This window comes from Arabidopsis thaliana, chromosome 2 (assembly GCF_000001735.4).
Source record: "Arabidopsis thaliana chromosome 2, partial sequence".
Classification (NCBI taxonomy): domain Eukaryota; kingdom Viridiplantae; phylum Streptophyta; class Magnoliopsida; order Brassicales; family Brassicaceae; genus Arabidopsis; species Arabidopsis thaliana.
The window spans coordinates 1,110,412-1,132,012 of NC_003071.7; the positions used below are offsets into that span (position 1 = coordinate 1,110,412).

The 21,601-nt window shown below is 33.5% G+C and overlaps 5 protein-coding genes, 2 long non-coding RNA genes and 2 other non-coding genes across 15 annotated transcripts; 5 read left to right on the forward strand and 4 right to left on the reverse strand.

Moving 5' to 3' along the window:
• Positions 1–3,572: 3,572 nt before the first annotated feature.
• Positions 3,573–3,644, reverse strand: AT2G03660. The gene has a single exon. It is a non-coding gene; the product is annotated as a tRNA-Thr (tRNA).
• A 71-nt stretch (positions 3,645–3,715) lies between these two features.
• On the forward strand, positions 3,716–7,066 carry AT2G03667 (Asparagine synthase family protein). 2 transcript variants are annotated; one of them, NM_001084406.3, is made up of 14 exons: positions 3,716–3,860; positions 4,120–4,387; positions 4,472–4,611; positions 4,688–4,817; positions 4,899–5,147; positions 5,221–5,294; positions 5,368–5,464; positions 5,544–5,649; positions 5,731–5,824; positions 5,908–6,107; positions 6,191–6,290; positions 6,379–6,495; positions 6,591–6,647; positions 6,763–7,066. In NM_001084406.3, exons 1-14 carry the CDS (start codon positions 3,768–3,770, stop codon positions 6,868–6,870), a joined length of 1,833 nt encoding a protein of 610 aa, NP_001077875.2. In that variant the 5' UTR covers positions 3,716–3,767; the 3' UTR covers positions 6,871–7,066. The 2 variants fall into 2 exon arrangements, with proteins under 2 accessions (NP_001077875.2, NP_001324044.1); NM_001335197.1 differs by having other exon boundaries at positions 6,591–7,028.
• Positions 7,067–7,073: 7 nt separating this feature from the next.
• On the forward strand, positions 7,074–10,047 carry CDC48B (cell division cycle 48B). 2 transcript variants are annotated; one of them, NM_126415.6, is made up of 12 exons: positions 7,074–7,345; positions 7,424–7,468; positions 7,566–7,621; positions 7,720–7,869; positions 7,956–8,060; positions 8,152–8,251; positions 8,330–8,596; positions 8,683–8,852; positions 8,958–9,086; positions 9,165–9,255; positions 9,336–9,413; positions 9,492–10,047. In NM_126415.6, the coding sequence occupies exons 1-12, from the start codon at positions 7,184–7,186 to the stop codon at positions 9,948–9,950; spliced, it is 1,812 nt and encodes a 603-aa protein (NP_178463.1). In that variant the 5' UTR covers positions 7,074–7,183; the 3' UTR covers positions 9,951–10,047. The 2 variants fall into 2 exon arrangements, with proteins under 2 accessions (NP_178463.1, NP_001325037.1); NM_001335198.1 differs by having other exon boundaries at positions 7,075–7,345; positions 9,165–9,413; positions 9,492–10,025.
• Positions 10,048–10,375: 328 nt separating this feature from the next.
• On the forward strand, positions 10,376–11,644 carry SPR1 (spiral1; the record flags this gene model as incomplete). Of its 3 annotated transcripts, none has more annotated exons than NM_126416.3 (3): positions 10,376–10,467; positions 10,972–11,268; positions 11,362–11,644. In NM_126416.3, the coding sequence occupies exons 2-3, from the start codon at positions 10,987–10,989 to the stop codon at positions 11,437–11,439; spliced, it is 360 nt and encodes a 119-aa protein (NP_178464.1). In that variant the 5' UTR covers positions 10,376–10,467; positions 10,972–10,986. The 3 variants fall into 3 exon arrangements, with proteins under 3 accessions (NP_178464.1, NP_001323957.1, NP_001154491.1); NM_001335199.1 differs by having other exon boundaries at positions 10,389–10,467; positions 10,735–11,268; positions 11,362–11,439; NM_001161019.2 differs by lacking the exon at positions 10,376–10,467 and adding an exon at positions 10,492–10,784.
• AT2G04545 lies at positions 10,492–10,926 on the reverse strand. The gene has a single exon (NR_140015.1). It is a non-coding gene; the product is annotated as an other RNA (long non-coding RNA).
• On the reverse strand, positions 11,489–12,856 carry AT2G03690 (coenzyme Q biosynthesis Coq4 family protein / ubiquinone biosynthesis Coq4 family protein). The gene is made up of 2 exons (NM_126417.3): positions 12,415–12,856; positions 11,489–12,205 (listed from the first exon to the last, which is right to left on the reverse strand). The coding sequence occupies exons 1-2, from the start codon at positions 12,598–12,600 to the stop codon at positions 11,711–11,713; spliced, it is 681 nt and encodes a 226-aa protein (NP_178465.1). The 5' UTR covers positions 12,601–12,856; the 3' UTR covers positions 11,489–11,710.
• AT2G04555 lies at positions 12,183–12,413 on the forward strand. The gene has a single exon (NR_140016.1). It is a non-coding gene; the product is annotated as an other RNA (long non-coding RNA).
• A 122-nt stretch (positions 12,857–12,978) lies between the features above and the next one.
• On the reverse strand, positions 12,979–13,050 carry AT2G03700. Its single transcript has one exon. It is a non-coding gene; the product is annotated as a tRNA-Thr (tRNA).
• A 5,767-nt stretch (positions 13,051–18,817) lies between these two features.
• On the forward strand, positions 18,818–21,427 carry SEP4 (K-box region and MADS-box transcription factor family protein). Of its 3 annotated transcripts, none has more exons than NM_179599.2 (8): positions 18,818–19,395; positions 20,164–20,245; positions 20,314–20,375; positions 20,447–20,546; positions 20,627–20,668; positions 20,739–20,780; positions 20,857–21,029; positions 21,130–21,425. In NM_179599.2, exons 1-8 carry the CDS (start codon positions 19,211–19,213, stop codon positions 21,215–21,217), a joined length of 774 nt encoding a protein of 257 aa, NP_849930.1. In that variant the 5' UTR covers positions 18,818–19,210; the 3' UTR covers positions 21,218–21,425. The 3 variants fall into 3 exon arrangements, with proteins under 3 accessions (NP_849930.1, NP_973411.1, NP_178466.1); NM_126418.2 differs by having other exon boundaries at positions 18,857–19,395; positions 21,127–21,427; NM_201682.3 differs by having other exon boundaries at positions 18,823–19,395; positions 20,739–21,029; positions 21,127–21,427.
• The last annotated feature ends 174 nt before the right edge of the window (positions 21,428–21,601 follow it).

Here is a 21,601-nt window from a genome sequence, read left to right on the forward strand (position 1 = left end):
CTGAGAATTAAAAGAACAAACAATTATATTAGACAAACACATAATCAAGGACAAAATTACATAATCAAATGAAGAACAACACATATTAAAAAGTTAACAACTAGAAAAATACAAAATAAAATGAGGAACAACAATTTTAAAAAATAATCTTTAATCTCTTTATCAAGGACGATATGTGAATCTATGACTCTTAAAAAGAATAATGATGATTTAACGTTCATAAACTAAATTCTACATAAAGTTAGAGAGACATATATTACTGTTCGTCAAATTAGCTTAGACATTCAAACAAGGAGTTAAAGAATCTGCGATCTCATAATCGTTTCAAGACAGAAGAACTTATAGTGAAAAATGATGATGATTTGAACCAAAAATATCGAAGAAACAGATGATATAGATCAAAGCTGCTTTTCTCGGATTCGCAGTCTGAGAGGGAGAGAGAGAAAGATTAGGTTAGCGTTTCTGTTTAACAGCTAATTACTCGGTCTAACATTTGTATACTTAGTGTTAATTATACAGTCTTGTTGGAGAGATTTTGACACTAAATTTGGTTGTTTTGGTGTCACGTTGAGATGACCTTAAAATTGTTTATATACCATTTTTGTTTGATTTTTATGCCTTTTCATTTTGTGGTATTTGTTATTATTTAATTTATTGTCAAAATACATTTTATTTGATATTTTTAAATGGTTTACAATATAATGGACTGAGACCGCCTAACAAGATGGTTGTAGATATTTAAAACAAATAAAACAAAAAGGCCGCAAGGCCCACAACCCAACAAAGAAATCGAGGCCCAAAATGGTTGTAGAAATTTGGTTTAGCTATCAAAAGGTTCAAGCGGCTGACAATAGAATTTGTTGTCTGTCCAAAACAAACTACCATAAGCTTATATTGCCACGAGTACTCATTCGGTATTTTTTTTAATATTCCTATTAAGATTTAAGCTGTAAATAAAAATAAATTAATACAATTCAGATCAAATGAAATATTAAACATGAGCACAAAAAACAAAGTTATGACACTACTTACTAGGCTTGTCAATTTGAAGCAAAGCCCGAACGTCTCGCCCTAAATGAAATATTTTCTCTGTTCTATGGACTTTGATGTTTTGGTTTTATTATTGTTCCACAAAATTTGATGTTCTAAATTAATATTATTTTATTTTTATTAATCCTTAATAGAGAAAAGAGAGAATTAGAGCTAATATTATTAAATTAATAATAATAAAATAATATCAAAATTAGTTTTCTTAATTTGTGCGAAAAAATTTCAAACATCGTTCTTTTATGAATAGAGGAAATATTAAACTTGACCACAAAAAACAAAGTTATGACATTACTTACTAGGCCTATCAAATTAAAGCAAAGTCTGATGGCCCCGCTTGATAGCTCTACTACTTACTACAAAAAGATAACTATGTATGTGTAGTAAGCAAACCTTTTCTTTTTTGTCGGCTTGTTTAAATTATTTTGAGCTTGAAAAAGAAAATTCATGTTTTTACTTAATTTAAATAATTTTAACTTTTCATATTTAAAAATAGGCAAAATATTAATAAATAAAAACTAAAGAACAATTTTAATTATCATGTTAGAAAGTTCACATTTTTTATATTTTTGAATGTTGTAGAATTTTAACCCTTATTCTTTTTCCTTTATTTTTTTTGTAAATAATATTAGTGTGATAAATGATTTGAAAAAATTGTCTGCTTTAGAGAAGGAGAAATGGATAAATAAGTTTGTTATTTAAAATTGTCTAGACAAAATTTTGTTCAGAACAAGTTATTCTCTAGAAGAAAGATTTTTGATATAATGACAATATCATATCATCACAATCATCTGTTAGCTATTCAAGTACCTTGTGGACCCAAGGCGAGATAGGCTCCCAATCAATCTTGCTCCTTTCTTCAAACAAAAGGGTCAACTGTTATCGAGATAGGCAAGAGAACGGATAAACCAAGTTCATATAAATCCAATATCAATCAAACAAATCTCTTATTCACTTTTCCATGAGGATCCAGCTCAACCAAATTAATGCCTCCTTTACGTAGCTCAACCAATCTTTGCGAATTGGTTGTGGTCCTGCCATTGACTGTGAATATTTTTTCCTTCGTGTATTCATCAATATATACACCACCAAATCAAAAAAGATCTGGCACCATGTCATAAATGTAACTCTTTAGAAAATGTATTAGCTAGAATAACACAACTAATCATAGTAAGCAGCTTATGATACTTTTAAAAAAGATCGGTAGACAAATCATTGAATAATCGGAGGAGTATGATTATTTGCTACATGGCTAAGTCCAAGTGTTCTCTCTCAACATCCTCTAAAATAAGATCAACAAAAAAATCAATCGCTCTGAAATTGAAAATTTGAAAATTTCAGTTGAGAAAAAGTAAAACAAACACAAATTCAACTCAACTGGATCAGATTTAACTATATATGACCATGTCTAGCTCTTGCAGATTTCTGAGCCGTTAGAAGTAAGTCTCGATGAAGGAGTTCTCGAGACAATAGGCTTTGATTGAATCGATAAAGAATTTTTGATGTTTTGGATTACCAGTTCCATCTATATCTCTTTAGGCATGTCAAAATTCTTTTTACAAATAACTCGGCGAATGCGATGATATATAAATATTTTAGACATAATTTTTTTTGTACAAGGAATGTATCTTAAGTTCTAGTTTAACACCGTATTTTTCTTATTAGATTCAAAAAATAAATTTTATATATTGTAAATTTGAATACAAATACACACAAAATATGTATATACTAGGATATGCTCCAAGGTACATAATAGGTCTATATGTTATTTAAAAATGTAATGTTAAAAATGTGATGATCATATAGCTATAAAAAAAAATACAATTTATTTTTTAATGTATATTTATATATAATATTGTTTACGATAAGTAGTTTTTTATGTTTTGATTATCGACGCATGGATCTTTTTACCCTAAAATAAATACCGAAAAATAGAGTGGGTTAATTATCAAATTATATAAGTTCGTTCTGGTTAAATAGCAAATCTTAAAGTGTTCTTTTCTCACCTCTTCGTCAACCAAGACGAATAGCGAAAGATTCTTATATACTGTTATCACAGTTAATAATTAGAAATTTAGAAAGAAAAATTTGAGTATATTGTTGGCATTCGTTTAATACAATTGAGATTATATTAATAATTAATACAAAATACATATATTTTAAATAGTAATTAGCAAATGGACAAATGTAGGTATAAAGAGATAAATTAGAATAAAAATCGTTTAGTTAATGTATTTTATTTAATTTTAAAAATTTTAAGAATTAATAAAAATTACATTTCGTTGTAAATATATACAAAGGCCAGGTTTTCAAGTTAATGTATATATATATAAAGAAATATTTTGTTTTCTTTGCTAAAAATGTAAAATTATGTGTGTCTTTATTAGTTTCTAGCTTTTTTTTATTTTAGTCGAATGTTTAACATGTTTTTCGCTGTTATGGTATAGATTGGGCCAACTTGAAAAACATAAAGTCCATAAAATGCCAATTTGATAAGCCCATATAAAAAAATTGAATTTAAAAAAAGCCTACGGTGAGGATCGAACTCACGACCTTTCGCTTACGAAGCGAACGCAATACCACTATGCTACGGAGGCAATTTGTTCATTTTATAGAATCATTTTAGAAGAATGTTTATTACTTGTTAAACAGGCTTTAAGTAACTTTCATGACAACAACTTTGACGGAAACGGAGACCAGAAACAGACGCCGGCGGAGATATGTGCGGAATTGCAATTGTAGTGTGCGGCGTTCGTATCGAACTCTCGACACTTTCGTCGTCTCTCTCTGAAACTGAGACTCCTTTCGAACGAGTAAATCTCTCTCTCCAACGTCAGTTGTGATTTTAGTATGAATTGCTTTTGGGTTTAGAAGTTTAGGGTTTTTGTTCTGTCTGAAGTAATTTAGCATCATTGGTAAAGCTTGAATCTTTAATCGAGTTTGTTCTTATATAGAAAGAAAGACTTACACTTTTGAGTTTTTATCGATGGATAATGGTAATGTATTGAGATGAGAGTGAATTTGGTTGTTCATAGATGAGCTAATTTGGTGTGTTTTCTTGGTTTAAACCAGTTACAAGTCTCTGTTGAAGATGTTAAAGCTGTCTTAAGCCAAAGAGGTCCTGATAGTGTAGGAGAAAAGACTATTCATCTTCGACCAAATTGTGGTCAAGAATCTGCTACTCTCTCTGTTGTTGAGACTAGTGAAGGAACTTATAAGCTTGAGGAGACTACTTCTTTGGGTGAATTGCATTTTATTGGTTCTACATTACAGCTTAGAGGAACTAGTCCTATAAGGCAACCATTGGTGGATTCTTCTGGGAACATTCTAGCTTACAATGGTGTGGTGTTATTCTTAAGGTTTTTTGATTATCATATGTTTTCTCTTACACTATACGATATTGATTTGTATATTTTCCGTACAGGCGAAGTATTTGGTGGAATTGAACTCAACAGCTATGATAATGATACTGAAGTGCTTTTGAAGTCTTTAGAGAAAGCAAAATCTTTAGTTCCAGATGTTCTTTCGATGATTAAAGGTCCCTGGGCCATTATATATTGGCAGGTAATTTGGTAACCTGCTGCTATTTGTTTATGTAGCATTTTTTTTTACTTTCTCTAAGAGCATTTTTCTCTATCAGGAAAGCTCGAGAACGTTATGGTTTGGTAAAGATCCGTTTGGTCGGAGGAGCCTTCTTGTTCACTCGCCAACTGTGGAAGACCCTCGTTTTCTTCTATCGTCTGTTTCACCAGCTTCTTCAGTTTCTCAAGGTGCTGGTTTGTATTACTTAGTAGAGCAATTTTGTCTCTTTATGTACACTCCAAGCTCAAGTAACATCTGTTCTTTTGCAGGATTGGATACTGAAAATGGTAATAGCCTTCATAGATATTGGGAAGAGCTTCCATGTGGCGTGTACAGTATTTCTTTTGGGGTTTCAGAATTATGTATTCATGGTGAAGTTACAAAACACGAATGGAGAAATACCATCTGGAAAGAATTGATTGAATGGGAAAGGAAATTAGTTGTACCTAGACCTGAAGATCTATCAACGTCATCGCTTAGTGGAGTTCAGGAAGACAAATCTGTGTCAACTTCTCTAGGTACTGCTTAAGAATCGTTTGATTCCTCCAGTCCTGTCCAAATCTCAACATGTCTGACAAGGTTTAGCTTTAGGATTTGCGCAGACAGTTTTGGTCGTGTTAAAGGAATCAGTGAGGCGGCGAACTTCACTTCATAGCATTTATCAGGTATGAGCTTAAACTTGTTTTTTCTCTGAAGCTATGTGTTTTCTTCTGAACACCTTCGTATTGGCATAAACAGGGAGATAAAGAAGCTGTCCCAGTAGCTGTTCTTTTCTCTGGTGGATTGGATTCGATGATTCTTGCTGCGCTGTTGCATCAGTGCCTTGATCCAAAATGTAACCATTCCCCCACACTGTTTCTGTCTCGGCCAACAATTCTGAAACTAATCAAAAGAAGTAATATCTATTTCTTCAGATGAAGTTGATCTCCTTAATGTCAGTTTTGATGGTCCTAATGCTCCTGATAGGATCTCCGCCAAGGCTGGAATAAAGGAACTCAAAAAGATTGCACCTTTTAGAAGGTTGAACTTCAAAAGCCTTTTATGAAAAATGCATATATCTGTTACTATCTATGTTGATACAAATGTTTTTGGAATTTTCAGGTGGAAACTTGTTGAGATTGATGCTGATCTGTCAAAACTAGGCTTTGAGACAAAACGTGTTATGTCACTCATAAATCCTGCAGACACTTACATGGTAAACCTCAAAGTCTTGAGCATTGTGATTACATTCCTCCGAACTTGATGTGAATTATTCAATCTTTTTTTGCTATGTTCTAGGACCTTAACATAGGAACAGCATTATGGTTAGCTGCTCGTGGTGATGGTTGGATTCACGAAGATAATGGAAATCCAAGTGTAGAGGAAAATAACCAGCGGGTCAAGTATAAGTCCGATGCTAGAATCCTGCTTGTTGGCGCTGGTGCTGATGAGCAATGTGCCGGTTACGGTAGGCACAGAACTAAATATCGAAATGGAAGGTATATGATTCATTTATGTATACATTTCTTATGGATGTAAACTAATGTTAACCTCATCGCACAAGTTTTATTCATTTTTCCAGTTGGGTTGCGTTGGATCAAGAAATGAAATTAGATATGCAGAGAATTTGGAAAAGAAATTTGGGTCGAGATGATCGATGCATTGCAGATAACGGTAAAGAGGTATATGTCATCACGCCACAACCACAAACTCAAAAAAAAAGTTTATTCTTTGTGCTTTGTTCTTAAATCTTAAACGTTACTTGTTCAGGGGCGATTCCCGTTCTTAGATGAAGATGTGATAAAGACTCTCCTTGACATTCCCTTGTGGGAAATCGCTGATCTTGAGCAACCAAGTGGAACGGGAGACAAGAAGATTCTTAGACAGGTGAGTAATTAAAAAGATACCATTTTTACTGTAAGAATGCCTCAAGAACATTCCAGAAACTTCATAAACCTGAATTGTTGCGTAAAATCTTGAAGGTTGCAAGCCTGCTTGGTGTACATGAAGTTGCAAAGATGCCTAAGAGAGCAATTCAGGTAAGAAGAAGAGAACTTTCTGAGAGAACTCAGTTTCAAACGAGTAAAGTTGAAATCTTTTTGTTGTGAGCTCTCTCTCTCTCACTGTTGCTTTGGACTTTGGTTGTGGTTTTAGTTTGGATCAAGAATCGCTCGTGAATCAAACCGGAAGAATTTTGGAAGTAACCGTGCCGCAAACCAGGCTTCTGCCGGGAGCGTGAGATTCCTAGCACCGTCACACTAATTCCCTCTGATTCATGTTAGATCAATCATTGTTATACATTGTATCCTATACAAAGAGACATTCTTTCAATGATCTCAAAACTGGTTTGAACACTGAACACAAATGGACTAATAAGAGGACATGTTAAGACTTAAACCACTTGGTTCGGTATTTTGCTCAATTTCAAGGGTAAAATTGGAAAAATCACAAGAAAAACAAAAGCCCTAACATTATTGTCTAAAATCAATTTTCTCCTCCGGTGGTGATCTCTGTGCTCCGGCGCATAAACCCCTGTAAAGCCAATAACTTGTTGTTCCCCAAAGTTTGGTTCTTCATGTTGGAAACCGAAAGCAGTGTCTGCGACAACATCGCCGGCAATGAGAAATGGCGAGCGGAAGCTGAAATTGGTGGCAACGAGAGAGCTCTGCAAGCGCTTCGAGAACTCATTATCTTCCCTTTTCGTTACCCTCTCGAAGCTCGAACTCTTGGTCTCAAAGTACATATATCCACACCTCTGTTGGACTCATAGCTTCTCTCTTTCGCTTAATTTGCTTAATTTGACTTATCATTGCAGTGGCCTAGAGGATTGCTTCTCTACGGTCCTCCTGGAACCGGCAAGGTAAAAACTCTGTTTCTGTTTGTTGGATTTTTCAAAAAACTTTGATCTTGCAGAAGCTAATTCGACCGCTCTTGTATTGAAATTTTGGTTTTTGTAGACAAGCTTGGTCCGTGCTGTTGTCCAGGAATGTGATGCACATTTGATTGTTTTAAGGTACTTTGTTATGTAGCTTCTGTATAGTTTATGCTTTGGAGTAATAGAGGCTAAAGCTAATTTATGATTTGTCTTTGTTTGTCAAATACTCTGTTTAGCCCTCATTCTGTACATCGAGCACATGCTGGAGAAAGCGAGAAAGTCTTAAGGGAAGCTTTCGCTGAGGCTTCTTCTCACGCTGTTTCAGACAAGCCTTCTGTGATTTTTATTGATGAAATCGATGTTCTTTGTCCTCGTCGTGATGCTAGGTATTGCTTCACCCCTAGTTTATAGTTGCTATCTTCAGAGAGATCTTTAAGAGATTGAGAATAATCTTGTTCTCTTTAAAATGCAGACGAGAACAAGATGTTCGTATTGCTTCTCAACTGTTTACACTTATGGACTCAAACAAGCCTTCATCATCTGCACCAAGAGTTGTTGTTGTAGCATCCACAAATAGGTTCTTGTCTACCTTAAGCATAATATAAGTTGATTATCAACATTGGTTTTGAATGCAATGATCCAATGGTTTTCCCCGATCTTGTCAAAAGGGTGGATGCGATTGACCCAGCGCTAAGAAGAGCGGGACGATTTGATGCTTTAGTTGAAGTGAGCACACCAAATGAGGAGGATCGTTTAAAAATCCTGCAGGTAATTATCGAGTTCTTAAATGGGATTTTCGTATATAGTAAGTTTGTTTGTGATCTTCATGTTTTCTATTTTTTTCAGCTGTACACAAAGAAAGTCAATTTAGATCCTAGTGTCGATCTTCAAGCCATTGCAATATCTTGCAACGGTTATGTTGGAGCAGATTTGGAAGCTTTATGTCGTGAAGCGACAATATCTGCAAGTAAAAGATCTTCAGATTCTCTTATTCTAACATCTCAAGACTTCAAGATTGCAAAATCTGTGGTTGGTCCAAGTATAAACAGAGGCATCACAGTTGAAATCCCTAAAGTGACATGGGACGATGTTGGTGGTCTTAAAGACTTAAAGGTCAATACTTTTTAAAAATATTCATTTTGCACTTTGTTGTCCTGTTTTCTCCATTGCGATTAATGGTTTTTTTTTCCTTGTGACAGAAAAAGCTCCAGCAAGCTGTTGAATGGCCAATCAAACATTCAGCTGCATTTGTAAAAATGGGCATATCGCCAATGCGTGGGATACTTCTACATGGTCCTCCAGGTTGCTCAAAGACAACTCTTGCTAAAGCCGCTGCAAATGCTGCTCAAGCCTCCTTCTTTTCCTTAAGGTATAGATTTTGATAGATCACATTTAACAAAATCCCCCTTTGGTTGTGAAACTTGTTTAAAGAAACTTATTTTTTCTTGTGTCTTTGTGTGGGTGTGCGATGCAGCTGTGCGGAGCTATTTTCTATGTATGTTGGAGAAGGTGAAGCATTATTGCGGAATACATTTCAAAGAGCTCGACTTGCTTCTCCAAGTATAATATTCTTTGATGAAGCTGATGTCGTTGCCTGTAAAAGGTTTGTCTCTATCTCTCCCAACTCTTGCTTCGTGTTATAGACTCTTCTTAACATGTTTATTTCCTTGGGTCTTCGTAGAGGTGATGAGAGCTCAAGCAATAGTTCTACAGTTGGAGAAAGGCTTCTATCTACACTGTTAACCGAAATGGACGGTCTTGAAGAAGCAAAGGTAAACAAAAGCTCATAGGCTTTTAAAGATTTTATCTTTGTTATTGGGTTGCAATGATATTGATCGGGTTTTGGTTTAAGGGAATCCTCGTCTTGGCTGCCACAAACCGCCCGTATGCAATTGATGCTGCTCTAATGCGACCTGGTCGATTTGATCTCGTAAGTCCTCATATTGGATCTTTTGATCACACGAGTTCTGAAATAGCAAACCTCATTGCTACCCTCTTCTTGATTTAGGTGCTATACGTGCCACCGCCTGATCTAGAAGCCCGGTTTGAAATACTGCAAGTGCATACACGCAACATGACACTAGGAGACGACGTTGATCTCAGAAAAATCGCTGAAGAAACCGATCTCTTCACAGGTGCCGAGCTCGAGGGTCTATGCAGAGAAAGCGGAACTGTCTCACTTAGAGAAAACATCGCAGCAACCGCTGTCTTCAATCGCCATTTCCAAACCGCAAAAAGCTCGCTTAAACCAGCGTTAACAATCGAAGAAGTCGAAACTTATTCATCATTCAGGAAGGCGGCGAAAAGATCTGATTCGAAACCGATTCCGATTAACAAAAAGAAGGCGACTTCCACCGTCTTCGGATTCTCATGGCAATTAGGTGTTTTGAGCTTATTGTTGCTTGCTACTGGAAACTATTACTTCAACCACACTAAACATGAATTACTAGTAGCTTCTGCTACATGAGACTTGAAACAGCTCAAAGTTAAAAAAAGTTGCTAATTTTGTTTTATTCATAAATACCAAAATATCTTTTGTTTCAAAGTTCAAATTTTTAAATAATAAAACGGCTAATGATTATTAGATTCGAACAATGACAAAGATTGGCCATTACACATGAATGGCCCACGAACCTCACCACCGTCGTGAAATTTCTTTAAGCACCAATAATTTCACTGGTTATCTCTTACTAATTAATTACTTTTTACGTGTTCTAATCCAAATCAACAATAATTATCTGATATTTCTTCATAAACCGGTTTTGGAATTTAGCTGAAAGATGTGAATTTTATTTTGTCTTATTAATCAAAAAATTTGAAATCGTTTTGATTTCAATTAAACCGGAACCCTGACACTAACAAAAACCGGTCTGAGCTTATAAATAGAGTGGCTCGCTGATGACTCAGTTAGTCAGCTCCGAGTCTGCGTTTTACTTCTTCTCCTTGAGTTTCTTCTTCTAGATCTGATCGCGAATCACCAAAAGGTTTGTTTCTTAACCCCTAAAATTCCTCCAGATCGCTTTGATTTCGTTTCTCTGATGTCTTAGACGAAGTTAGATCGTAGATTCCTATGTTTTGATTCCTCGATCATGCTTCGAATTATGGTGTTTTTATCCTCAATTTTTGGAGATTTGGTTTCTACGGATTTTGTAGATTCAGGAATTTAGAAATGGTGATTCGATTTCAATGGTTTTAGATCTGATTCAGTCTTCACTCTTGTTCCACTATTTTGAAAATTGGCTAAAAACTAGGTTTCGTCGTCTAATTCTCCCGACGTTCTTCGAGAAATGTGAACTTTGAGGTGAAGATTTTGCGTTAGCATATGTGGTTTTGTATAATTGACGTTGCTACTATTCTGATTGTGAATTTTAAGCAGCATTCACAATTGAATTGAGTCTTCACTTTGTTCAGCTCTGAATCTATCATCTCTGAATGTTGGCAAGTTATAGTTTCTTATTATATTTCGGTGTTTTGGTTTGTTGTGCTAGGTTTTATTTTATACAATGGGTCGTGGAAACAGCTGTGGTGGAGGTCAAAGCTCATTGGATTATCTCTTTGGTGGTGACGCTCCTGCTCCTAAGCCAGTTCCAGCTCCTCGTCCCGCTCCTACTGAGTCTAACAACGGACCTGCACCACCAGTAACAGCTGTGACTGCAACCGCACTCACGACTGCTACTACTTCTGTTGAGCCTGCAGAGCTTAACAAGCAGATTCCTGCTGGTATCAAAACTCCTGTTAACAACTATGCCAGAGCTGAAGGACAGAACACCGGCAACTTCCTCACTGTACGTTTTCGTGTCCGTTTTACTCGAATACCCGTGAATCGAAATGGTAATGATACTCACTCACTCTCTCCCTTTCTCTGTCTATCTCTGCAGGACCGTCCTTCGACCAAAGTTCACGCAGCTCCGGGAGGAGGATCATCCTTGGATTATCTCTTCACTGGTGGCAAGTAAAATAATTGCAAAGACCTTTATCTATCCATTGTCTTTGCTGCGTTATCTCACTATGAAACTGTTTGATGTGAGCCTTTAAATGATAAGAAGTCGGTTTCTTGTCTCAACTCTTATCTGTAATATTTTGCTGAAAAAATGTTTGAATCAAAAACTTCCCAACTTGTCTCTTATTAACCATCAAATGCGAGTACAACTTTTAATCCAATCCACTACACATTTATAAGAGATTTGGCATAACTAAGTGATTCGAAAACAGATTAAACTAGAACCGTCATTTAGGATGTTGAGGAGCAGGGATGATTCCCCATTTTCTACGAACTTGCTCCAAGTCTTCACTAAAGTGACGCTCATAGTACACACACATGAGGTCAGTGCATTGTCTTCCAGCACGAACAGCCCAAGGAAGGTAATGCTTCAAGAACATTGATCTTTGCTTCTCGTTGAACCTCACAGTACCTCCAATCACAGAGAGCATACACATCGGAAGATACATTTGCTCAAACTCGATAACTTTCAAAGACGACTCGCCGATAAGATTCGTAGGAAGGCCAAACAGAGTGTGCCATAAGTCGTGAACTTCGCGTGCCCGTGTCGCTACGTAAGCCAATTCATCCGTCTCCATGAATCTTACGGGCGGACGATCATCGGGAGAGAAGTTTCTAGATCCCATGAATTTAGCATATGCAGCTCCAAATGTGTTTTCTGGTAGATCCCAAGCATGACCTACTTGCTCTGACACAACTCGAGGACGCTCCAATAATATAGCCTTCAAAGTAAAGATACCACCAAAGATCAAAACACCATTGCTTACTCAACAATATAACCAACATCAAGTAAAAATGTTAATCAATTTAACATCACTCATTGCTTACTCCAGAATTACTAAATCGAACAATTTCTAAATCAATCATTCTTAAGCAAAATCAATGATTTGATCAACAATAAGAGAGAAATTGAGTGATTTGAAAAACGTACTCTTCCTTCTTCGCTCTTCTTCATTCTCTCAAGAACCATTTCAAAAGCTGGTTTACCGGTAGTTTCGCCGAGAGCAGCGATTAGATCCGCTCTACGAGGATCAACCAACGCACCGAGAGCAGATCCCATCGCCACGGCCGCTTGTTGCCATCGGCTCAACGGAACTCGAGCTCTTTCAATAATCATCGTTCCTTGGTAGATAATCTCTCTGGTTAAAAACCAAACGGCGATTCTAAGAATCAGATTAAAGTCGGTGTGGAAGACGACGACGACGATTTTAAATCACACGCGCTTATGTCCTCGCGTGGACTTTCTTTCTGTTCTCAAGATTTGACTGAAAGTTTTTGAGAGAGATTTCAATTGGGGCCTTTAGTTTATAACTCCATTGTGGCCCATCATTTAATGTTCAAAGAAAAACCGAAAATAAATGACTGAAATATAAGAACTTGGGCCATTGGGTAAAAAAAACTGAGAGATTCCCTAGTCAAATCCAATAAGAAGAGCTTTTGGCCCATAAATATTGTAACTGATATATAGTTATATGTAGTTAATAAAATTGGCAAAAGCCTCCGGCGAGGATCGAACTCGCGGCCTTTCGCTTACGAAGCGAACGCAATACCACTATGCTACAGAGGCATTGATGCTTAATAAGTATATAATGTAATATTTTTATAAAAATTAATTTATATGTACACAAAAAACAACTGAATATTGTAATTATTTTAAAATCTTTTCTAGAGTAACCCATAGAGAGAAAGAAACAAAATTCTAGAGTACACAAAAACAACAATTTATTCTCAAATTTCAATTCTATCTACACAAGAATTCAATTCCACAAGACTAACCTATGTAAGCTAAATACCATAAAAATGGAAACCTCAAATAAAAACAAGAGAGACCAAAAACAGAATTTCATCTCAAATTTAAATTCTCAACATGTACCCGCTTTCTAAAATTTTTCAAAAAACTCACTTTGACGTTTCCCAAACGTTTGTGTTTCCGCGTATTCGCTTCCAATTTCATGCAATCCAGGTGTTAAGTGTATGTATGATAAAAAAAAATTTTTTATCAAACACTATTTATATTAAGTTATCGAAAAGAGATTTTCTGCTAGAGAGAGCCATTAAGGAACCGATGTGCTTATATGGGAGAAAAGGCTATTACGAGCCCGAGCTTTATTAGCTAAATAATCTGGTCGAATATTAGAATTATGAGGAAGAAATCTAATACGAAAAGAAGGGAAAAAACAAACTAAGGAGTGTATGTATGATAATTACCAAACGGTTATGTGTCAATTATGATTTAATCCCGCAACTTGATAGATAATAAGAAAATGATCCTCCAAAATAACAAATTGTCTGCGTCTCTGAAGTCTCAAGTCTCAACTATCAAGTATCTCAATAGTGTGTATCAAAACTTAAAAGGCAGCAGTAATATGTCAACACGTGTCAGTACAGGCACGTGATGTGAGTATGACTGTTTCGTTCAATCGCAACATATGCTAAAATTATAGTTTTTGGAACCAACGTTAGATCGACACGTAGCCTACTCTGTCCCCTTACCATCAACCTGCGTAAGCTTCCCTCATCTTACGTTCTTGATTGTTAGTTAAAAGCAAAACTAAAGATTTGAAGAGTATCTTCAATAAAGTACAATTATAAATGTTAATTAATAAAATTGAATGTTTTACGACTTTTTTGGCCAACTTCTATTCGTGTTACCTCGTATTATGAACTAGGTTAAAGTTACTTTTTCTAATACATATCTTTTAGAATTTTATACTCCATATGATTTCTATTCTCTATCTCACTCTATAGAGTAATCAAAATAATCAAGCGATTCTTCAAATTCATATAACTTAGAAATATTTGATTCGTTTTAAATGGATCTTGATATTTGATAATTAATTAATAAAAAGATTTGATAGATTATTATAACATATATTTTATATTATTGAACACAAAATGATGATGTAAATACTAAGTTAGCGTTTTTTTAATTTGGATTAAGAAACACATACGGACTGAATTAGTGTTTTCTGATATGATAATCTAACAATCATAATCTACTTACGATCATATATTATATAGGCGAACAGCAGCAATTGCATGGGTTGCATATATTATCTATATTATATATAGATTTATTTTTCAGACGGTTTAAAAGTTCTTTTTCAAACAAGAAACATCTAACATGTACTATATTTGCAAAGCCAGAAAGAGCTGTTAAATTGTGAAAGAGATTCCAATAAATACTAGACGCAGAAAGGCAGAAAAAGTTGTTACAAAATCATGTCTCAACATTTTAAAATGCCTATGGTCCATCGAGTAGTAACTAGGGTTTTAGACCATCATGGGGTCTAATTAATGTAGTTTCAATTTGTTAGTCTAATTATACGGAAGAAACCCTGCAAAATGATGTTTGTAACCTATAGCCATTTAACAAAATTTTAATATTTTGGTCTGCAAAATCATATTAAATGATAATCGTACATACAAGGGACCTCTCCCCAACAGAACAAGAGAATTGCTACTAGCTACTAGTTACCCCAAATATATACATACATAAATGAACAGAATTAATAATTGAGTTTCTGAAAATGACTATTGTTTTTTTTTCTTTCGAATTGTACTAATAAAATAGCTTCATGTGGTTCTTGCAAAACTTACCTTTTTTTTATGTCAACCACTCACATTAAATTTAAGAAAAAAAAAATTGGTTATATAAACTGGAGAACAATACTTTACAAATGAATCAACAACGTTCCTAAGTCTAAAAGTATGGATAAATCAAGAATTAATTATGAGTTTACCATTTGTGGCATTTGTAAATTTTTCATAAAATTATAAAAATACGATTAACATGTGTTTTATTCGTTATGTTTGAATTTATTAGGTTTTATGTGTTCTTATAAAGTATGTATTTTAGTATTAAAAATCGTAAATTTAATAATTTTAAATGATCAAAATAGTAAATCCGTAAAATTTTAAGAAAATGGCAAAATTCATAAATGTCACTCCAAAAAATAGTAAAAATCCTTAATAATTTCAGAAAACACTATGTTTCAGAATTGAAAAAAACGAGAAATAAAGACAAGAGAAAAAAAGATACTAAATATATCACACTAGCTCCCATGGAGGAACTTAAAATCGTGAGAAAACATTTTGAAGAAAACTTGTCACTTTCATGCAGGTTAAGTATTATCAACTCTTAGATATATATTTAGCTCATAAATAAACTGACTAGTCTACATTAAACTTTAGTATACAGAGAAAAAAGGAAGATAAATCTCGTATTTTGAAATTTTTGCATCAATCATGCATCTTAAGCCTGATATTAAGATCTGAATTCTTTCAATAGAACGATCCAATTGACATCTTATTTCTAATACATCTAGTTGAACAATAATATTATCTTCTGCAAATATGACTAACTAATACTTGAGCCTTATTCCAAATTTTTCGAAAACAGGACAATAATGTATCATAATTATTTCTTTCTAATTAAGCTTATCATATATAATTATGCATCATTTAATAACTCCTTTTTCTTAAGTGATTACTGATTAGAATGATTAATAATGTATAGACCATCTCTAGGAGTAATTTGTGGAGACGTATAGAAAAATAATTATTATGACTATTAGGTGAGTACCCACGCTATGCGTGGGTTGTTGTTTTGAAAATTGTTTAGAAAAATTATGTTTAACTATTTTTATTGTTAATTTATGTTATTTTTGTGTATGGTATTTTGTAGTTAATAAAGTTATATTCATTTTTTGTAATTATATGTGTATAGTTAGATTCACTTTTGATTCAAATATCAATTATATTCTAATCTTTTTTCACTATCATGAAATACTTACATTAACAATACATGATACAATGGTATGCAATTATGTTTACTTATTTGGTTTGAAAGTTATCTAAATTGATTCTAAGCAAAAAATTCAATCTATGTATTCTCTCCTAATCTAATATTCCAATCATAGGCTCATAGCTAAATATTGGATTGACTTGATTTGAATAACAAATGTATAACTAACTATACTCATTTGCTTTAAAAGATTTCACATGAAAGAGAAAAAAAAAAAGCAAAAATTAAATAGTATTTTAGATCAACATTTTTAGGTTTCTCTCTTTGCATTTGCATATATCTCTATTGGAGAGAGTGTCGTATATTAAATTTTTTAGTATATATAACATCTCAAAAGACCATTACTTAAAAAAATATGTATGTAATTATTAATGTTATCCATTTATCGTAAAGCACAAAAAGACCTTATCATATAGAAAAAAAAAGTAATAATAAGAAAATACTAAGTTAAAATTCTAAACTAATAAAAGTTAGCAAACAAGTAAGTTGCAATACCCGAAAATTTCTACTCGTTATCAAGTAATGACTATTAAAAAATAGCAAAATAAGAAAAGTAAAATGAAAGTAGTGTTTAATACATTAACATGATTTTTCATATTTTTTCTTTTTGATGAAGACATTTAGTTAAGAATGGGATTAATGGGTGATTCAATGCAATGTGATTTTTTTTTTTTTATCACTAAGTTTTGTTATTTTTTAATGATATTAATTTAGAATGACATGTGGCACTCATTGGTGTGATGATGTGTTACTCATATGGAGAGTGTTGGCCAACTTTCATATATATAATTTTATCAGAGATCATTTCTAAACTAGACATTTTAAAGTTGTGTATTATCTACCTAAATTATCCATATAAAAGATGGAATAGCACATTGCAAGTATTATATCGTATTTATTCTTTTTAGATGTTTCCTAAAGCATCAATCTATATGTTGCATGTTGTAAGGTCACAACTTGGAACCATAAAAGAATGGTGGAGGATAGCAAGTGCGTAGAAGATAAGGATCATTTTACATGATAATCTGGATAAGACATGCGCATATACATCAAGTTTCCATCAACAAGATTTATAGTACCCAAAAGAAAGAAAGAAAAAAACTAATATTCCATCGATCTATAGAAGTTGAACAAAATAACTAAGGTACCAAGTGAAATATGAGTCAGCAAGCAAAGTTAAAAAAAAAGTTGTGTGAGACATATCACATGAGTAAATTAACAACAACCATCATCATCATGATGTAGATAGTATAAGATGCCATGAGAAGAAGTGAGGAAAAACAAATTAACCTGACAAGAAGCATCCTAAAAAATTAACCTGTCAAACAATTACCAACCTTTAAAGTGAAAAAAAAAGTTGAAAACACTAAGGCTTTGAGAGCTTAAATGTTCATAAACAATTTTCCTTTTTCTTGCCAAGATCAATCTGCAATTTTTGTGTCAAGCATGTACGAGTTATTGTTATAAATAAATCTAGAGTCGTTATGTGAGTTCTACTGTATTTTATGAAAATCGATTAACTAGTAAAATACATCAGTCTTCTTAAGAAGAGAACCTAAACACGAAACCCTCTAATAAATGCTAGATTGCATATTCTTACACATCTATATTAGTGTCAAAAACATGATTGGACTGATTTTATAGTATTGAACAAGAACGTGACTAAATTTTCAGAAATTGGAAAGAAAACAAAAACATGATATATTTCAATATCTAAATTTCACCATATATATATAAAAAGACATAGTGCATGTGAGACGTAAAAACCTTTGTAAATAAATTTTCTCTTTAAATAGTAAATAGTACCATATCAGATTAACCATTTCAGAGTGACATAATTTGTTTGTAACCGTATAGATCCGTTTTATGCATTAAAACGATCGTGAAGTAGCTGTCATACGAAAGAACTTGTCGGCAAGAGAAGCAAAGCATAAGCAGAAAAAAACATATCTTTTAGAAGCCTATCATTTTCTTACTTTTATTCACAAACACACACAATATACATTATAAGTGTTATCTACATAATCTAAACGTGTCAATACCTGAAAAAACAACAAAACTTTATTTGCACTTCTTTCATTTCATGAACAATACATAACCAGATATTAGATAGGACTTGGACTTGTGAATATGCTCTATTTAAGGCATCTTTATAGGTTATATTTAGAATCTTTTTCTTATTTCTTTTTTGAGCATATTATTAAACTATGGACTAGATCTGATGAAAGAAAGCAATCTATTTATATATTATGGTGTAAATATTATCTTTAAAAAATCCAATGGAGGAGAGTGAAAGAGAAAAGTTGAAGCATTTTGTTTGGACTATAGAGAGAGAGAAAAAAAGATCTTAACTCTCCTTAGAAAAGTACTAGGAATCAATTTTTATTTTCTGCAAAAACAAAAGTGTAAAAGAAAATTAATAATAATATATATTCCCTGATGAAGTAAGACTAAAATAATGTAACTACACAAAAATACTTTTTAGAATTTATAATATTTTATATTAATTTTTAAAAAAGGAAAGTTGATAAGATTGGATATAAGTTTGGAAGCATTTATTTGGCCAAGAATGGCTTAGCATCTCTGCAAAACCAACACAAAGCTATATTCTCTTAAAAATCAGTTCAACAAAAGAAGAACCTGAACACAGTTGGCCCACCACCACCACTACCACAATCTCCTCCTCCACCACCACCACCTAGTCACCGGAAACCAATTCATGCCCTAGATTAAGAACCAGAATCCTTTTGAGACAAGATCTATATATACACTCTACACATTTACTTATACACTTTATCTAGATATAGATGTGTGTGTGTATAAAGGTTCTTTTTCATTACTTGTTGGTTTAGTGATAAAAAGGAGGAGAGTTTTCAGTTGGGTTTTGGTTTCTTGGTGAGAGAAGAGAGAAAAAGAGAGGATGGGAAGAGGGAAAGTTGAGCTGAAGAGGATAGAGAACAAGATCAATAGACAAGTTACTTTTGCAAAGAGAAGAAATGGTTTGCTCAAGAAGGCTTATGAGCTTTCTGTCCTTTGTGATGCTGAGATTGCTCTTCTCATTTTCTCTAACCGTGGCAAGCTCTACGAATTCTGCAGCAGCCCTAGGTGAAAACTCTTTAATCTTTGATATATCTACTTTTTCCCTCAAAGTTTCTATATTTTGATCCATGTTAGGGTTTTGATTCTTAAGGATTATAAAGGATATGAAAACTTTGTTGTCTTTCTTGATTTAGTTACAATTAATTAGTTGATTAACTACGGTTTATTTATTTTGTGAGTTCATACGCATAAATCTGGCTCGTAAAGAGTGAGATTAAGTGAACGATGATCAAAGTACGTACAAAGCGTCTAAGTTGCTCTAGATGATGATTAAAGCTAGAGAGTAGAGACTATGGCTGAAAAAAGTACAGTAGATATGTGTAGAAGCTATAGAGCATATATAAATATAGTTAAAGCTTTTACACATGAGATTGAGTGTTGTTGATATTGTTTCCAAAGGATTGATCAGAGTTTCCAAAGAGACTAAGAATTGACCTCTGGATATATACACAAAGCTGTAAAAGATATAAAAAATACTTTGACTACTTCTTTAAGTTAGTATCTCTCTCAAGTACTACTTATGATCTTATTAAAGTTATAAAGAGACAACTGTGATGATACTCAATTTCACTAGCTACTTATCATTTCCACATAAATTTATTTTATTTTTCTTGCACAAACATCATGAGATTGATACCCATTTTGATGTTCTTGATGTTTTTACATGGAGATGCTTTTAAGGTTTTTTTTCTATATTATTCTCATAATGAAATTTAAAGTTTGGTTTATCAATATATGTTAAAAGTTAAAATGATCATTTGTTTTTATGAAAAGTGGTATGGCGAGGACGGTTGATAAGTATAGAAAACATAGTTATGCAACAATGGATCCAAATCAATCAGCTAAAGACTTGCAGGTACATATCTTCTCTTTCAATCAAAGACTGACCTCAAAGTTGTCCTTAATTTTATTTTAAATTGGCAGGATAAGTATCAAGACTACTTGAAGCTTAAATCAAGAGTTGAGATCCTTCAACATTCACAAAGGTACTTATATATCCTAGTCCATCTAAATGTAACTATATATGCTCTTGTTACTAAATGTTTCTTCTTTTTAGGCATTTGCTAGGTGAAGAGCTATCCGAGATGGATGTGAATGAGCTTGAGCATCTCGAACGCCAAGTAGATGCATCACTAAGACAAATAAGATCTACCAAGGTATATTTCTAAGCTTACAAAATCGACAAATTTTGTTTCGAATCTTTCATCCTAAATCGTTGTTTCGTTTTCATTGCCAGGCTCGGTCTATGCTTGATCAACTATCTGACCTCAAAACTAAGGTACATACTTTATATAATAAAAGTTGCACAATATCCAAATACAACAAGCTCTCATTTTCTCAATTTACAGGAGGAAATGTTATTGGAAACCAATAGAGATCTTAGGAGAAAGGTAGCTATCGGAATCTTTTACCGCAAGAAACTGAAACCATTTGTCATTTGAAATCTTCCTATTCTTTCTTTCTCAGTTGGAGGACAGTGATGCAGCACTTACTCAATCGTTTTGGGGAAGTTCTGCTGCAGAACAACAACAACAACATCAACAACAGCAACAAGGCATGAGCTCTTATCAATCAAACCCTCCAATTCAGGAAGCAGGTTTCTTCAAGCCTCTACAAGGCAATGTAGCATTGCAAATGAGGTATCTACAAACAAATAGTCAAGACCCTTGAATTATTTTACCTAATCAGAAATACTTAACATTTGTTTGTGCTTCTTTATTGTTTTGATATAATTAGCAGTCATTACAATCACAATCCTGCAAATGCAACCAACTCTGCAACAACATCACAGAATGTTAATGGATTCTTCCCTGGATGGATGGTCTGAAAACAATACATATCTATATATGTACACATATGTGTGTTTTATAGATCAAAGATCATTGCTTGTGTCATTTGATTTTTGCCAGAGAAACATAGTTCATTATTACAAAACTTTGTTATATAATCAAGGCTCTAATGTCAAACACCAGATTATTACTTTTTTGTTCTTTGTTTTTTGGCTCTCTTGAAATATAAAATATTGTTTTGGGAGCTTATTTTTGTTTTATTTTTGAACATCATATGAATTTGTTAGATTATGACAAAAGTTCTCCGGATTAGAACATGTCTCAAGAATTGGATTCTGAAACAAGTAGTGCTCTGCATTTGTATTAAGATTGTGATGTTGATAATTAAAACGACTAAATAATTTTTGCCAGGTTGGATTATA

Coding starts and splice junctions, on each gene's coding strand:
- AT2G03667 (NM_001084406.3), top strand. CDS start 3,768: ATGTGCGGAATTGCAATTGTAGTGTGCGGCGTTCGTATCGAACTCTCG. Junction 5,465..5,543: donor TCAGTGCCTTGATCCAAAAT/GTAACCATTCCC, acceptor CTATTTCTTCAG/ATGAAGTTGATCTCCTTAAT. Junction 5,650..5,730: donor AAGATTGCACCTTTTAGAAG/GTTGAACTTCAA, acceptor TGGAATTTTCAG/GTGGAAACTTGTTGAGATTG.
- CDC48B (NM_126415.6), top strand. CDS start 7,184: ATGTTGGAAACCGAAAGCAGTGTCTGCGACAACATCGCCGGCAATGAG. Junction 7,346..7,423: donor CTCGAACTCTTGGTCTCAAA/GTACATATATCC, acceptor TTATCATTGCAG/TGGCCTAGAGGATTGCTTCT. Junction 9,414..9,491: donor GACCTGGTCGATTTGATCTC/GTAAGTCCTCAT, acceptor TTCTTGATTTAG/GTGCTATACGTGCCACCGCC.
- AT2G03690 (NM_126417.3), bottom strand. CDS start 12,600: ATGATTATTGAAAGAGCTCGAGTTCCGTTGAGCCGATGGCAACAAGCG. Junction 12,206..12,414: donor AGAAGAGCGAAGAAGGAAGA/GTACGTTTTTCA, acceptor TTTACTTTGAAG/GCTATATTATTGGAGCGTCC.
- SEP4 (NM_126418.2), top strand. CDS start 19,211: ATGGGAAGAGGGAAAGTTGAGCTGAAGAGGATAGAGAACAAGATCAAT. Junction 20,376..20,446: donor ATCCTTCAACATTCACAAAG/GTACTTATATAT, acceptor TCTTCTTTTTAG/GCATTTGCTAGGTGAAGAGC. Junction 21,030..21,126: donor AATGTAGCATTGCAAATGAG/GTATCTACAAAC, acceptor TGATATAATTAG/CAGTCATTACAATCACAATC.